This window comes from Zalophus californianus, chromosome 14 (assembly GCF_009762305.2).
Source record: "Zalophus californianus isolate mZalCal1 chromosome 14, mZalCal1.pri.v2, whole genome shotgun sequence".
Taxonomy (NCBI): domain Eukaryota; kingdom Metazoa; phylum Chordata; class Mammalia; order Carnivora; family Otariidae; genus Zalophus; species Zalophus californianus.
In genome coordinates this window covers 73,392,450-73,409,344 of record NC_045608.1, presented here as the reverse complement: position 1 = coordinate 73,409,344, position 16,895 = coordinate 73,392,450, and the positions used below count along the sequence as shown (strand labels likewise).

Below are 16,895 nucleotides of genomic sequence, written 5' to 3'. Positions count from 1 at the left end.
TCCCCCTGCTCATGTGCTCACTTGCTCTCACACACACAATCTAAAATAAATAAATAACTCTTAAAAAGAAAAAAGAACACCATTCAGTATTATTTAATCCAGTTTCCCAGATTATTTAATCCCAGAAACGTGTGTGTGTCACTAAAATAGAATGCACAGACAATCCCAGAGACAGTTGTAAACTGTCTTACTCTGCTAGGGCTCCTATGGCCTATTTAAGAACAATTCCTTCACCTGGCAACCCATGTTGCCTTGGGAACACCCTAGCTCATGGGTATACAAAGGAACACAGGAAAACTCAATACCATATTTTGCTGGCTCCTATACTTACCTGCCATATAGAACTCTAAACCCCTTAAAGCCCCCTTGCATATTTCCTGAGAATTCCCAAGGACTGTCTCAAATGTACTAACAAGCAAGCCCAGTCAGGTGTCATGAGGAGCCGCAGCCACCATCTCCTCTCATTTCATAAGGCACCACCACACCCAGTGGGAACTGCCTCCTCTAGAAAGCACTTGTCATTTCTTCCAGGGACCTCTGCATCCTCCAGCCACCGCTACTGTCATTGGGTGTCATGGTTATGCCTGGAACCAACGATTCTGCTGCTGGGTACTATCCCATTTGCCACACACTATAGCCTATGCTGCTAATAAACACCTTATCCACTGGTCTGATGTTCTAGAGGCCTTGAAAAGCCAGAGATGCTCTACATTCTCTGGAATCCTCAGTGTTGTTGCATTCCATCATGAAGTGGGGAGATCCTCTCTCTCATTGGTAGCTATGTTCTGTTAGCTACCTGCCAAAGGGGTATCTCAGGCCCTATTAGAAATAGGCTGCAGATGTAGCCACCTTCAGAAGACTTTCCCAGAGACACATCTGAACCCCAACAATGAAGATGAACCAGCCACAAGCCAATGGACAGCGATGCACTTCCTTCTGTCCTCCCTGCTGAGCTCTTCTCTTTCTCATCTCCCACTTGGACTGCAGTCGGGCTTCCACTGGCACCCCTCCAGCGGAGCTGTGCCTGAGAGGACACTGAATGCTGACATCAGTGCATTTTGTCACCCAAAGCTCCCTGGACTACTCCATGGCACTTGCCTCTCCTGATAATTCCCTCCTCTTTGAGCTGCCTCCATGTGGTAGCTTTCCACCTTCAGTTTAGCTTCATATGCATGTCCTCCCTACCTCCCCCCAAACACCCTTTTTGTAATGGCAAGAGTGATTTTCTTGTCCTTGAAACATTAAGGACCTAAGTAGCACAGTCATAAACTTAAATCTCTCCAAGTTCCAGATCTATTCAACTGCCAAACACAGAACTCCATTTAGAGTTCCACAGGTACTTACAACTTAGCATGTCCAAATCTGAGCCCATACTCCCCCACCCACCCACGCCATACCTTGGCTGCTTTTCCTGTATTTCCTATTTCTGTTCATTTACTCAGAACTCCTTCAATATGCTTTTCTACAAAACTATTTCAATCTTCCCAACAAACTCATGGGAGCATTACTATTAACTTCCAGATTTTCAGGGAGAGAAAATGAAATTTAGAAAGGTGACATACATTTTTTTTAAAGTCCCACCACTGATAAGACACAAAGCCAGGGTTTGGCCCTGGTTCTATCTAATTCCAAAACCCATACAATACAAATGGACTAAAAGAGCCCTGAAGCTAGGGAACCTCCTCTTAATCTTCACACACCCCTTACCTAGTACAATGTCTGACACAGGGAAGGTCAGCAGTAAGTGTGTGATCCTTGCATTACTAAATATGTGTTTATCGTCACATATAAATAAGCAAGGCACTGTGCTGAAAATCAAGGGAGAAAGAATAAAAGACCAAACATGGACTCTGCCCTCAAAAGAGGTACTGTCTTTTTTTTTTTTCACCATTCAAAATTTATTTGGTATTTTAGTTGGTATGAGACTTAGTTGGCTGCATTGTCTTTTTACGTTATATGGCCATGTACACTATATTCTGACATACATGGTACACAAAGTAAGATCCTTTAGGACAGTTATGCACAATACACGCAATATTGAATTTATACATTGGATCCCAGAACATGACTGACTGGAAAAGATGGACTAGGCATGTCGGGTGTTGGGGGAAGGAACCCGAAGTGACAGAACACACAGTAAACACACATCTGATGTGCAGAGCAACCGCAGCTCTGGCAGTGGAGCCTCTGAGACAGTGGGGCTAACTTACGTTAACCAATTTAGGGCTACAAAGACAGGTATCATCCAGTACCAGGATACAGCTGCAGGGTTTGGTGAACCATTCCTATTTGGAACTTTAGGAAACTGACGTTTTTTCTTAGGCCATTTTAATATTACTTGAGTAACATCAGATAATAAGGACAATATACACAACCTCCAACTAAAATCCTGCTATAGTCTAGACAGTGAAGTGGTACATTAGAAAACTTTAAAACTCCAGCTCCTTTTGGATCCCCCAAAGTGTATTTGCACTCTTCTTCAAACGGGCCTCCTCCTCAGAAGTCAGAGTCACCTTCACAACATCTGAAATTCCATTCTGTCCTAAGATGCAAGGGACACTAAGGAAGACATCATCTTTAATTCCATAGAGACCCTTAATCATGGTGGAAATTGGATGCACCCGCCTAGGATTCTTCATTATACTTTCGGCCAGATCTGCCACAGACAGTCCAATGGCCCAGGAGGTGTAGCCTTTCAGTTTGATCACCTCATAGGCACTGTCAACCACCTGTTTGTGAACCTCTTTCCACTGTTCCTTACCTGCATCAGTGCCTAAGTCAGGGTGCAGATTCTTCAGAGAGACACCAGCAACATTCACTCCACTCCATACAGGCACCCTGGAGTCTCCATGCTCCCCAAAGACCCACCCGTGACAGCTTAATGGGTGAACTCCCAGTCTTTCCCCCATTAGGTAACGGAACCGGGCTGAATCCAGATTGCAACCACTTCCAATAACACGGTTTTTGGGAAAGCCACTTATCTTCCAAGCCACATAGGTCAAGATATCCAGTGGATTGGAAACGACAAGCAACTTGCAGTTTGGGCTATATTTTACGATATTAGGAATGACGAACTTAAAGATGTTCACGTTACGCTGGACCAAATTAAGACGGCTTTCTCCCTCTTGCTGACGTGCCCCAGCTGTGATAATAACCAGCTTGGAGTTTGCAGTCACATTATAATCTTTGCCAGAGACAATTTTTGGTGTTCTAAGGAAAAGGCTGCCGTGCTGGAGATCCATCATCTCTCCCTTCAGTTTGTCTTCCATGACATCAACAAGAGCAAGTTCGTCTGCCAAGTCCTTCATTAAGATACTGATGGCACAAGCCATGCCAATAGCACCAACCCCAACAACTGTGATCTTATTCTGGGGGCTATGTTCTTCCTTAAGAAGATTCTGAATCAGCTGATCTTTGAGAATTGCCATTTTGGACTTAGAACCAAAAGGAATCGGGAGTGCACGTCGGGCAGGCGGGCATCAGTGGCGCGCAAGGTTGAATCCGGACTCGGCGGCAGCAGCTCCGACATCAAGAGGTACTGTCTTATTTAAAGACAACAATACAAACAAGACTCAGGAAAGGAGTCACTCACTCATTTAGTGAGTGTTGCAGTATGATTTGTATAGCTGAAAAACCCAACTTTAAATATTTTTTTTCAAATAATTGGAGTTCAGGAAGGTGGCCAGTTACAAAATTAATACATCAAGATCAACAGTTTTCCTAAATATCAAAAATAATCAAAGAAAAAATATAATGAAAAAATAACCTATATTTAATATAAAATTAAAAATATAAAAAACACCAACTTAAAGCGAAATGTGAGAAAGCTACATGAGGAAAACAATAAAATTCTTCTGAAATATATATGACTTAAATGATTCAAAATATTGTGTTTCTACATAAGGCAGTTCAGTATCTTCTGAATGTCAATACTTTTCAAGTTATATGTTTAATACCACTCCAATCAGAAGCCCAACATATTTTATTCGGAATATGGAAAAATAATACCAAGTTCATCTGGAAGAATAAAAATACAACAATAGCTAAAAATTGTAGGAAAAAAGAGTAACCAAGTGAGACCTATCCTTCGAGATATTTAAACACACTGAGCAAGGCTATTACACAAAGGACAGCCTAATCAATAGAATATAATGGAGAACCTGGAGGCAGAACCAAGACAATATATTTGGAATAAAAGTGACATTACAAATTAGTGAAGGACAGATGAACTATTCAGTGACGACGTTAGACCACATGCTAACCTCTGGATAAATAAAATGAGATTCCCTTCTCATGCATCAGTTACCTTTTGCTACCTAACAAGGAAAGCTCCAAACCTTTGGGGCTTTAAAAACAACAGTGTATCTAGTCCACTTTTCCGTGGGTCAGCAGCTCAGGCTGCACTCAGAAAAGGAGCTCTTCTGGTCTTGGCTGGGCTCATGCATATGTCTGTTGCTGTCAGTTACCACTCTGCTGTTACCCTAGCTAGGGACCAACTGGTCTAAAAGAACCTCACTTACATCTCTGAAGTCAGCCTGCTGTCAGCTTGAGTGATGGAAAGCAAAGGACCCCATGCATCTCCTCACCCCACAGGCTTACTCACAAGGTGGCTGACAGAGCAAGCAGAAGCATGAAACGTCTCTTAAGGTCTAGTCTTGGAACTGGCACATGGTCACTCTTGCTCCGTTCGATTGGTCACAGAGAGTCACAAGGCCAGCCCAGACTGAAGAGGTTGGGAAACGGATTCCACCTCCTCCTGGGCAGAACTACAATACCGCATTATAGAGAGGGGTACCTGCTGAGAAGGGTGGAGAACTGCAGCCATTTTTGCAAGCTACCACATATTAAACCCGAATGAACTCCAGATTACAGAAACATTTCAATGTAATGATAAAAATCATAGAAAACTTAGAAGAAAATATGGATAAATATTCATATGAGAAGGGGTGAGAGACACTTTTCTAAGCAAGACAACAAATTCTATCTCATAAAAGAAAAGGTTGACATAGTTGACTATCTAAACATTTAAAACTTTCATGACCAGCAAAACACCAAAAAATAACATAAAAAGTTGGGGCTCCTGGGTGGTTCAGTCGGTTAAGCATCTGACTCTGGCTCAGGTCATAATCTCAGGGTCCTGGGATCCAGCTGGCAAAAGGCTCCTCGCTCAGTGGGAGTCTGCTGGTCCCTCTGTCCTTCCCCCAGCTCATGCTCTCTCTCACCCTCTTTCTCTCTCTCAAATAAATAAAATCTTAAAAAAAAAAAAGCAAAAAGTAAATCGGGTCTAAAGTTTATTACTAAGAAACGGCTTTTATAATTTGACAATTTAAAAATATAGACAAAGGACAATTCACTGAAGTAAAAATCACAAATTATCCATAAAGATGTAAAAAGATGTTCATACTTAATAGTAATTAAAGATATAAACTAAAACAATAATATATAATTCTTGGCCTATGGGACTGGCAGAGAATTTTTTTCATGATAATGCCGTGTTTTCAAAGAGTTTGGAGTAAAGAACACACTGGTGGTGAGAACGTTGATTAGTAGAATCCTTCTGGATGGTGGGTTTGGTAATAGGTGGGAAAAATTTAAGTATGACGCCAGCTATTCTCTGCGCCCTTCCCCAATGAGGCAATCTACTAATCCCACATCGCTTGTTCTAATGCCGCTATTACCTGTCCGGCGATCCCGTCTGGCTCTCCCTGTCCTTCAGATGTCCGTTTGCGGCCCCCCATCTTGGTTCTTTTCCACCATTTCCAGCCCCTCCAGGGCTTGGAGCCTGGGCTGAAGTGGCTGGGCAAGACGCAGTGTCGCTGTCGTCCCCCGCAGACCCAGGTCACCGAGCCCATGCCGGCATCACCCGGGAGGGACAGGTGCTGCTCTGGGCACGCAGCTCCGCGCGGAAGCAGTTCTTAGGACCAGAAGCCCGCGCCTTATGCACCCCACCCACCCCCCCAGCTTGACAGTGTCCACCCGCTCAGGGCCTTTCGGCTTCCCCAACTCTTTGAGGAAGGCGGCCAGGGCTCTGATGACTCCTGCGGCTGGCTCACGTCCCCACGCTGCCTCGGGCCGCCCAGAAGCCAGGGCGAAGGGAGCCACGGGCTTTCCCGACACCCAGTTCGGGCGACAGTTCTCGCGAGAGTTCTGAGAGTTCTGAGCGCTTCCTCCAGCGTCTTCCCATTTAGAAATACTCCCCTGCGTATCCGTATGCGAGAATGGGTGGGGAGAGATAGGTGTGGGGTTTTCGCATGTTAGCTAGAATGACTATTGAGAAAGTGACTTCTGGGCAAAATCCTGAAGATGTGAGGGAGTTGGAAATCTGGCTGGAGTGATCCATGCAGTCAAATGCCCCAAATCAGAAGCAAAGCCAAAGGAGTTTGAGGCTCAGCCCAGAGGCTGATGTGGCTGCAGTGGAGTGACCAGGAGAAAAAGTAGTAGCGATAAGGCCAGAGGAGTAAGGGGGAGAGGCGTGGAGGGGTGACCATGGAAGAGGAGGCATGAAGGGGCGGGGGGGAGGGGAGGGGGCGTGACTGGAAGGGTGTGGCTTGAAGGGCTGTGTCTGGGGTCTGGCAATTGGAGGGGTGTGTTGGAAGAGGTAGATCCACTCTTGACTACTTTGTTAAGAATAGACTGAAATGGGATGGAAAGGCAGAAAGAAAGCCAAGTTAGGAAGCTCCTGAAGCAAGACAGGAGAGAAATGATAGTTGCTCAGACCAAAGGTAACAGTGGAGGTAGTGAGAACTGGTCAGATCGAGGATTTGCTGGCAGAGTGGATGAGACAGAGAGGAGGCAAGGATGACTCTGAAGGTCTTGGCTAGAGTAATCAGAAGGTTAAGATTGCCATTAACCGTAAGGAAAAGTGCTGAGGTGGAATCGATTTGGGAGAGACCATCAGAAATTCACTTTTGGTCATGTTGAGTCTGCGACGTTTATTACACAAGCAAGTGGAAATGTCAAGTAGACAGTTGTGTACTAGAGTCTAGAGTTGGGGCAGGAGGGTCTAAGAGAGAGATGAGGTTAGGCAGATGGAGGAGTGAGAACAAGGATCTCCAACACCGTCACAAGTCAAGAAGAAGTCATCCATGAACCACCAGGCATGGGTTAGGCATGTTTATCATTTCATCATCGTCTTGTCTGTGAGGTGGGAAGGGAGCTATGGACTAAAGATAAGCCTAGGGATCGGGGCACCTGGGTGGCTCAAATGGTTAAGCCTCTGCCTTCAGCTCAGGTCATGATCCCAGGGTCCTGGGATCGAGTTCCGCATCGGGCTTCCTGCTAGGCAGGGAGCCTGCTTCTCCCTCTCCCTCTGCCTCTGCCTCTCTCTCTCTCTGACTCTCATAAATAAATAAATAAAACATTTATAAATAAATAAATAAATAAATAAATAAATGTATGTAAGCCTAGGGGTGCCTGGGTGCCTCAATCAGTTGAGCCTCTGCCTTTGGAGGGGGTCATAGTCCCCGGATCCTGGGATCAAGCCCTGAGTGGGGCTCCCTGCTCAGCAGGGGGCCTGCTTCTCTCTCTCCCTCTGCTGCTCCCCCTGCTTGTGCTCTCTCTGTCAAATAAATAAATAAAATCTTAAAAAAAAAAAAAACTTTAAAGATGAGCCTAAAGTCAGGAAACAGTCTTCACCATAGTACCATAATACCTTGTGCTTGGCCTCACACTGGCATGAGAAGTACTAGCTGAAAGTTGCCATTGAATTTCTTCCGGAAACAACCTGCTCAACACTCCAAGGCTGTGTTCCAAAAACGTAGAGAATCAAAAGAAGGTATCAAGCACATCGCTGGGAAGATCAAAATCTCTCAATGAAACCAAAGCTTTAAAAGTTAGGTTGCCCTGGGCGCCTGGGTGCCTCAGATGGTTAAGCGTCTGCCTTCGGCTCAGGTCATGATCCCAGGGTCCTGGGATCGAGTCCCACATCGGGCTCCCTGCTTCTTGGGAGCCTGCTTCTCCCTCTGCCTCTCTCTCTCTCTCTCTCTCTCTCTCTCTCTCTCTCTCTCTCTCTCTCTGTCTCTCATGAATAAATAAATAAAAAGTTTAAAAAAAAAAAAGTTATGTTGCCCTTTAACGCCCTGCTCCACAAGTGAGAGCTGGGCTTCTGATTCCCAGAAATCATCTGTTTCTAGAGCAATTTTATGCCCACCGCTCTTGTGCACTTTGGATTTAGAGAGTCAGCTCTTCGGGCCTCAATTTCCTTATCTGGAAAGGACAGGGATTGGACTAGGTCATTGAGTTTCAAACCCTTTTCTGTTTTGTTTGAAGCAGGGCAGTGTGAAGGCTGGTAGAGGCACTGAGCACCCCCAGTTTGGCTTGCTCATCTCCAAGCCCCAATTTTATGGAGGTTGCTTATAGTGCTGTAGGAACACAGCTTGGACTGCCTGGACTAGCTGATCTAAATGTACCTTCCCAGCTCTGAGGGTGTCTTTTTCTCTTACAGCCTTCCTGCACACCAGGGTAAGGTGAGGTCAAGCATTGGTGAGGATCTGGAAGGCAAGGAGTACAGCAGCACATAAGCGGCCTTTGGTGAAGGAAGTGGGATCACCATAGCAGGACTTCTCTAAAACATAGTAACAAGTCTTATGGCATTCCAGGTGGTTATGGAGATGCCATAGCAGGTGACAGAGTAATCTGGCCCATGACATTTAATGAATGAGGTTTTTCTTTCCTTTAAACAAAAGCACTTTGGGGAAAGGCTTCAGATAGTAATTCAAGTTCATATGAATTTCCTATTGTGGATGTATCACTGATGGTTGGAAGCCCAGCCTTTCATCTAACCCATCATTCAGATTAAGCTGCCCTTACCAGCATCTGTCCCAAAATAATTAAAATTTCTCACCAATGTTTTGCCTCTTAAGGCTTCAAAGAATGGATTTTCTAATCCATTTGACCTTTATGTGTGGTATTTGGGGAATTATTAATGCCTGCATATAGAGAATTTTCAACATTTCATGCTGCAAGTCAAAATTTTTCTCATGCCCCAAGGGACCTTTCTAAATGAGCTATTGTCTCTGGAGGGGTTTTTCCAAACAGTCAGCCAGTGTCACTGAATGTGAAGAGGGGACCTGCCAAGAGGATTCTCCAATCCTTGCACCATATTACACCACCCGGCCTCCCCTTCCTGCGGTTACTACAGAGTTACAGGAGTGTCTGTATCTCCCTTGGCATTTAAAATCACAGCCACCATTAATTACTCTGCTTCCTCCTAAATTTCTCACAGTGCGGCAAATATTGACTGTCATATATAAAGAAGTACCAGAAGAGATAGAAAATTATCTTGTAAATACTATGGCTTATAACCACTTTTGCTGTAACTTAAAAATCTGAGTTGCCTTCTTTCCAGGGAATATTCTCTGCCGTTGAGGCCAGAAGAATAAGTTGCAAGAGTGGTGAGACATCCTATTGATTTTCTTGATACTGCATTAGCGTTTGAAGTTGACAAACTCAGCTGTTGGCTTTATCTCTGCAGGGTACAGGAAGATGAATGAATTTGACTACTACTTAGTAAAAAGATAACCTACAAAATTACAGAGCTACTATTATAAATTTCATTCTGCAAAGGGACCTGGAAAAAAAATCTTTAAAAAATCAATTGCCCAAACTTGAATGAATCAAAGCCCTTGCGTTGTTTCATCTAAGTTGTGTGCTTATGCAATTTAAATCTCTCCCTCAAAAAAAAAGTTAAAGTTATTTATATATTTTATAAATATCATTTCATTTCTCATGGGCAAGCTCATCAGAAGAGGGAAAAAAATCATGAACAAATTACCAAACAAGCCATTCCTTTATGAAAGCTGATAATCTGTTCCTAGACCACATCCTTCCACTGCTCCCTCCCTAATTAGAGAGGAAAGTGAGTCCTGTGTGAAAAAGCATTGCCATAAAATCTAACCCAGCTGGTGTAATGGGCATCTACCACACTCCCACTACCTGAAGAACTGGACCGGAATGGGTTGGAGAGAGGAGAAGAATGTTAAAGGAAAAGATGCTGCAGGGCAAAGTTCACTGATACTGACTTCCTCTCTTCTTAGCTCTGGGTTCTTCCTGTTACTGAAACCCAAATTCGTCTGCTTTTGGATCCAAAGGCAATATTCAGAGAGACAAGTGTTGGTTGGAAAGGAAAGGTTGCTTAATTCAGGAAGTCAGCAACCTGGGAAGATGGTAGACTAATGTCCAAAGATCATCTCCAAAGTCCCTGAGCAAGCAGGAGTTTTTTCAGGGGGAGGCCAAGGAGCTGGGGAGGGTCAATGTGCAGGGGAAGCATTCTCCACATGATCTCAAGCACACAAGCTGGTGTCAGCGTTGGCTATTTTCTAGCATGGTCAAGTTTGATCTTCTGGGAACCCCTGGTTCCTTGTTTCCCCAGGGTCAGTGTTCTGCTGAAATCTCAAAGAGGTTACCATTAGTCAAACTATAAGCTAGCGGGCACAGATTAATGAGTTAGAGATATACAGCCTTTAGGCTGCTTGGAGCACAGTTACATTCCAGATAACCATATAGAGCTGAAAGAGCAGGGACAGCCTCAGCCATCAAAGGCCACCGTGAGGATTGACTTACTATGTACAGGTCATGACTGTCAACACTGAATCAAGGAGGTGACACATCAAAACCAAGGGTTTATCTAAAGAGAAAGGAAAGAAAACATTAAGAAGCATAAAAATTAAGGAGAGGATGAGACACCTGGGTGGCTTAGTCGGTTGAGCGTCTGCCTTCGGCTTAGGTCATGATCCCGGGGTCCTGGGATCGAGTCCCACATCAGGCTCCTTGCTCAGCAGGGAGCCTGCTTCTCCCTCTGCCTGCTGCTTCACCTGCTACGCTTTCTCTCTCTCTCTGACAAATAAATATATTAAAAAAAAAAATTTAAGGAGAGGAGCCACAACATGAATGAGTTTCACAAAATATACAGTTGAGCAAAAGAAGTCAGGTACCAAAAAGCACAAAGAGTATGATTCCATTTACATAAACTCCTAAAACAGGCACAAATAATTTTACCATACTGGAGCCAATGACTAGACACCACTAGAGCACTTGATTGAGCTGCTATTTGGATGGGCATGCTCAGTTTGCAGAAATCCATCAAGCTGTAAACTTAGGATGTGTACAGTTTTCTCCATGTGTGCTATATTTAAAGTTCAAAGTTAAAAACCTAAGGGGTGGCACCTAAAAATATGGGCTGAAGTAGACCATGGCGGATTAGAAAATTATTCCATCCAAAAGCAAATACTCTATGGGAAACATTCAAGATAACTCATTGGAAGAAAGCTCAAGACTTATGCTCCAGCCCTTGATCAAGTCAGGAAATTAAAAAAAAAAAAATCACTAAACTCATACTTTTCCCTTTTGTGTGTTCCCGCTTCTCTCTGTCCTATTAGCTGTCTGTATGTTAAGAATTTTTTCCCTCACCCAGGCCAAGTGGGGGCTCTGTACTATAAACCTGTAAACCCATCTCCAATGGCTTACTTTACAAGATAGGAGAAGGTATATTTGAAAGGACAACTCTTCCTGGATAACAGGAATGTTCTTCCCCCAACTTTTACCATCTATAACTACTTATGAACAGAGACAAACACCTCCAAGGACAATATTGTCTGAACAGTGCTAATACTCAGGAATACTAATAATTGTTCTATTTTCCACTTAATTTATTCTTTATGGTACTAACACCTACAGTACACTGCATCCTTAATACCAAAACAAAAACAAATTTAAAACCCTGCCTCTTTGGGCACCTGGGTGGCTCAGTCAGTTGAGCATCTGCTGATATGGGAAACAGAGGCAGTAGAAAAACTATTAAATTTCCTTACTACCTAGAGCCCATTGACAAGTCCTTGAAACAGGCAGAGTGACATTACTCTAGGGACTCAACTGCCTCGATGTTGACATTTAGCTAAGGGCAAAAGGCAATCCTAGCCCCCCCCACCCCCACCCCAGGATCCTGTAAGTCTACTTTAACACATAAAAATTCCTTTAGAAATTTCCTTTATCGGGCGCCTGGGTGGCTCAGTTGGTTAAGCGAATGCCTTCGGCTCAGGTCATGATCCTGGAGTCCCGGGATCGAGTCCCGCATTGGGCTCCCTGCTCAGCAGGGAGTCTGCTTCTCCCTCTGACCCTCCCCCTTCTCATGCTCTCTCTCTCTCATTCTATCTCTCAAATGAATAAATAAAAAATAAAAAAAGAAATAAGAAATTTCCTTTATCTCTAAACCCCCAAGATACATGTTGGCAATCACCCCCCAAGCATATGGCCCACTGATATACATCGGAAGGGTCTCATGACTAAGGTTTTATTACAATTAGATGGTAATAAATGACCTTTTCCCAACAATAGCTAGCCCCCTCAAGGTCCTAGAAACCTTGCTTCCAAATTCCTTAAGAACTTATGCTATCCCTAATCCCCTCCCAACTTCAAGGTACATAATGGGCCACTCCTCAGGACCCCAGTGCAGCTCTTTCTACCCATGGGTCCTGTCCCCGGGCTTTAATAAAATCACCTTTTTACACCAAAGACATCTCAAGTATTCTTTCTTGGCCGTCAGCTTCGAACTCTAACGTTCTTTCTTACATCATCGATCTCGGGATCCTGGGATCCTGCTCAGCGGGGAGTCTGCTTCTCCCTCTCCCTCTGCCCCTCCCCTCTGCTCCTGCGTACACTCTCTTTCTCTTTCAAATAAGTAAGTAAAATCTTTTAAAAATAAATAAATGAAAAATAAATAAAACGCTGCCTCTTGGCTGCTCAATTTCCTGAAAAGAGAGACAAAAACATAACAACGATGGTTACTAATTGCTTTCCAAATTTTTTCGGGTGATAATTTAAATTTTTTTAATCTTTTCATTGTCCTGACATCCAGAGAGGGCTTTTGGATGTGTACTAGTGCCTTGTCTGCCATTGAGTGAGCCCAGGGCCCCCTCACCACTGCCCGTGTGGTACAATAACCCAGTTGGCTGCACATCACAGCTTGCTTCCTCTCAGAGTGAGCTACTCCACGCTCTGAACCAAGGGAAAGGCTGAATGCATCAGGCTAAAATAAAAGTGATAGATATATTGCCAACAGGATGAAACTGGGCATTACTGAGCCAAGATAAGAGATATGAAAGACACCTGTTGAGGCCATTTAGGGTTTCTTGTTAATATTTAAACACCCCCCCCCCCACACACACACACAGATCAAAACAGTCTTATCTGGATGTTTAAACTTCAGAGACTAGAATGAAGCCTCAAACCCTCCCCCACCCACACAAAAAAAAAAGTAGGGGAAAAGAAATTTTATGAGAGTTGTGGAAATTTGAGGACCAAAGAACCAAATTCCTGGAATGGGAATCACCGAGGGGGTTGTATGTTGCCCTCTCTGGTAATATGAGAGCTAAGATGGACTCAAATTCTCCACATCCTGGGTCTCTTGCATATCTTACCACAATGCTAACCACATGGTAAAGGCACAATTTTTTTAAAATGAGCAAGAATTTCATAAAAATTAGTATTGAGTAATATTTTATAATTCCACCTACATGAGGTACCTGAGAATAGACAAATTCATGGAGACTAATTACCAGGAGCTGAAGGAAGAGAGGAATGGGGAGTTAGTGTTTAAGGGGGACAGTTTCTGTTTGGGATGATGACAAAGTTCTGGAGATGGATGGTAGTAATGACTGCACAACCATGTGAATGTCCTTAATGCCACTGAATGGTACACTTAAAACATGGCTCAATGGTAAATTTTACATTTTGCATATTCTAGCACAATTTTTTAAATTTTTAGTAAAATTTTAAAATGAATAAAAATTTTAAAATTAAACACAAGCAGTGAGTATCTGGCTAGATAAGGATAGTGACCTCTGATCTCAGGAGGCTCTGACCACCTCTTTACGGAAGTAGCTGGAACCTGGGCATCCGGTGTGTGGAAGGCCCATAAAGGAGAATCAGGGGCTGCCTATATGTAGATGACAGAAGCCATCTCTCCCACTTGAAGATGGTGCATTTTCTAATATAGAGTTCTGCTTCATGTGGAGGAATCTTTCATACATTTGAAGATAGTAAGCAAAAAAAACACTACGCAGGACGAGGAGTGGGGGTGCTTAAAAGTTCTGGACTTTGTTGCAACCTGGGTAAAGTACCCTTCTCAGGACTTAGTTTCCATTTCTACAAACTAAAGCGATGAGACCAAATGACACATGGCCTTACCAACTCTATGATTTCATGGTTCTAAGCTATCCTTTAACTTCTTTTTCCCAAACAGTTCCAACGTAAGTGCAATGACGAAAACAGTTTCTCATCTCATTAGTCATCACTGTTCTGTTCTGAACTTTCAAGTGTCTTCTTCTTCTTCTTTTCAAAGGAAGAGTGATCCAAATGAACATACCAGTTTCATAAAGCTAACCTGAGTGCAGACTGTGGAGGACACACCACTGTCACTTCTAATTATAGCACAAAATCACTGTGGTTTTTTTTGGGGGGGGGCTTTCTTTCTTTTTTAGTTTTTTAATTGCAGTATAGTTAACAAACAGTGTTATATTAGTTTCAGGTGTACAATATAGTGATTCAGCAATTCCATAAAAACCCAAGTGCTCATCACGACAGGTACACTCCTTAATCCCCATCACCTATTGACTTTTTTACACCATACACAAAAATAAATTCAAAATGGATTAAAGACCTAAATATGAGACCTGAAACCATAAAAATCTTAGAAGAGAGCACGGGCAGTATGTCTCCACATCAGCTATAGCAACATATAGTATATCTAGGTAGGTCTCCTGAGGCAAGAGAAATAAAAGCAAACATAAACTATAGGGACTACATTAAAATAAAAAGCTTCTGCACAGTGAAGGAAACAATCAACAAAACTAAAAGGCAACCTACAGAATGCGAAAGGATATTTGTAAATGGCATAATCGATAAAGGGTTAGTATCCAAAATATATAAAGATCTTTTTTAGTTTTTTAAAGCAATAATATACTGTGGAATCATTTTCAAATGTGAAGAAAATACAGTCAATGGGAATCAAGTTATATAGTAACATTTAACTATTTTCCTTTTCCTTAATCAGCTGGGTGATAAAAAGCAGCCTGATTGCTTTTCAATAGGGAAGGATGCGAGTATGAACAAAGACACTTTTTATAACCACCTTCCACTATTTAGAAGCAATAAGGAACATTCAGGGTTGTTTACCTAACCTGTAGGTCCTCTATTCAAATTAATTCATTCAATTTGGTTATTCAAAGTGCTGTTAAAAAAGAAAGTTCTTTTTAAAGATTTCTTAAAACAGTTAAGAACCACTGACACCACTTCAAATGAATCAAGTGTGTCTGTATTATAGACTGTGTATATAAAATGGTTAAGGTGGGTTAGGTTTAAAGAAGTTTTCAAATGTCTGGGTTTTGCTTGAATGATGCCAGATAATCAGTCTGACTGAGCAATTCACTCGTTAATCTATTGATTTGGTAATTAATAAAGCTGCCCTAAAAAAAAAGCTTAAAAGCACTTGAGTGTAAGTGGACTAAGTCACCTTAGAGAATAAAATGATATGAAAACTAGAAATCAGCATCCCAAGGAGGGATAAAGGACTAAAATTAGACCAACAAAGTAGAAGTTAAGAATACATCCCCCTATAAAATAACATACCAACAATATTCCAATTGAATTGTCTTCATTAGATTGTTTTTATTTTTAAGATTTTTCTTTTTTAAATACATAGTGGATTGGATTCCTAAGTCATATTTCATGGATGCGTACATGGAAAGCAATAATACTTCAATTACATAAAACCATTAGAACAGATTTCATTCAAAATTACAATGGCAAAATAATATACAAAGATGCATAAAATCTTTATTAAATAAAACCTGACACAATACTTCTTAATATAAGAGAATGGATTATGAACTAGTTTATAGTATATAAAACAGTTCCTAAAGTAAAATAAAACTTATAGATAAAATCTGTCTATAAACAGGGCACCTGGGTGGCTCAGTTGGTTAAGCGACTGCCTTCGGCTCAGGTCATGATCCTGGAGTCCCGGGATCGAGTCCCACATCGGGCTCCCCGCTCGGCAGGGAGTCTGCTTCTCCCTCTGACCCTCTTCCCTCTCGTGCTCTCTATCTCTCATTCTCTCTCTCTCAAATAAATAAATAAAATCTTTAAAAAAAAAATCTGTCTACACACATTGCCGTTTTCCTTTTATGACTACTTGCCCTCTATCTAGACATTCTCTTTCCGTATACTTATTGCCTTGTGCTGTTCCCTGCATCTTCTCAACTATGTTCCTCCTCCTGGACAGTGACTCATTCCCTATAAAGTCTCTTCAAAACAACACAGCCATCATAAACCTCCCATTGCTACCAAGTTCTGATCTTGCCTGGCTCTCCCAGAAAAGGGCAATAAGGTAATACACAGTAGTTCTAAGCGATAACAGGCCTTATGTTATCTGATTAGGTACATTATGTAGATGGCTACTTCCTCGTGCTAGAAGTGAGCTATTCCTGATTCTCACTGAATTCTGTACTTGTAGTCAACAGAAAGATACAGAAATAAAAACAGAGACACAGAGAGAAAGGAACATTATAGACCTTTTTAGCCTGGGAACAAACATCCTAAGACATCTAAAAATTCCACTGGGTATCAGGGGAATATCTGAAGCGTGGTGGTGGTCAAAAGCATTAAAACTTAGCTACACTGACTCAAGAATTTTATATAGGACCAACTGCCATTAGTCCCATATAAACCGGAACTAACGGCAGGACCCAAGTACAGTGCAGGGGTACCAAATACCTGTTAAAATAAATTGTAAACAAAACCCAGCACAGATTGAATCTGAACAAATTCTTTTCTACTTGAGACAATGACCCCCAGCCTGGAGACCACCAGCCCCTACCAGCTTCCAGTGATGACAAGCGGTT

At 42.4% G+C, this 16,895-nt stretch overlaps 1 protein-coding gene across 1 annotated transcript; it reads right to left on the bottom strand.

The window, feature by feature from the left end:
- Window positions 1-2,301: 2,301 nt before the first annotated feature.
- On the bottom strand, window positions 2,302-12,553 carry LOC113912746 (L-lactate dehydrogenase A chain-like). The gene is made up of 3 exons (XM_027576408.2): window positions 12,494-12,553; window positions 10,561-10,624; window positions 2,302-3,542 (listed from the first exon to the last, which is right to left on the bottom strand). The coding sequence occupies exon 3, from the start codon at window positions 3,426-3,428 to the stop codon at window positions 2,430-2,432; it is 999 nt and encodes a 332-aa protein (XP_027432209.1). The 5' UTR covers window positions 3,429-3,542; window positions 10,561-10,624; window positions 12,494-12,553; the 3' UTR covers window positions 2,302-2,429.
- Between the last annotated feature and the right edge of the window lie 4,342 nt (window positions 12,554-16,895).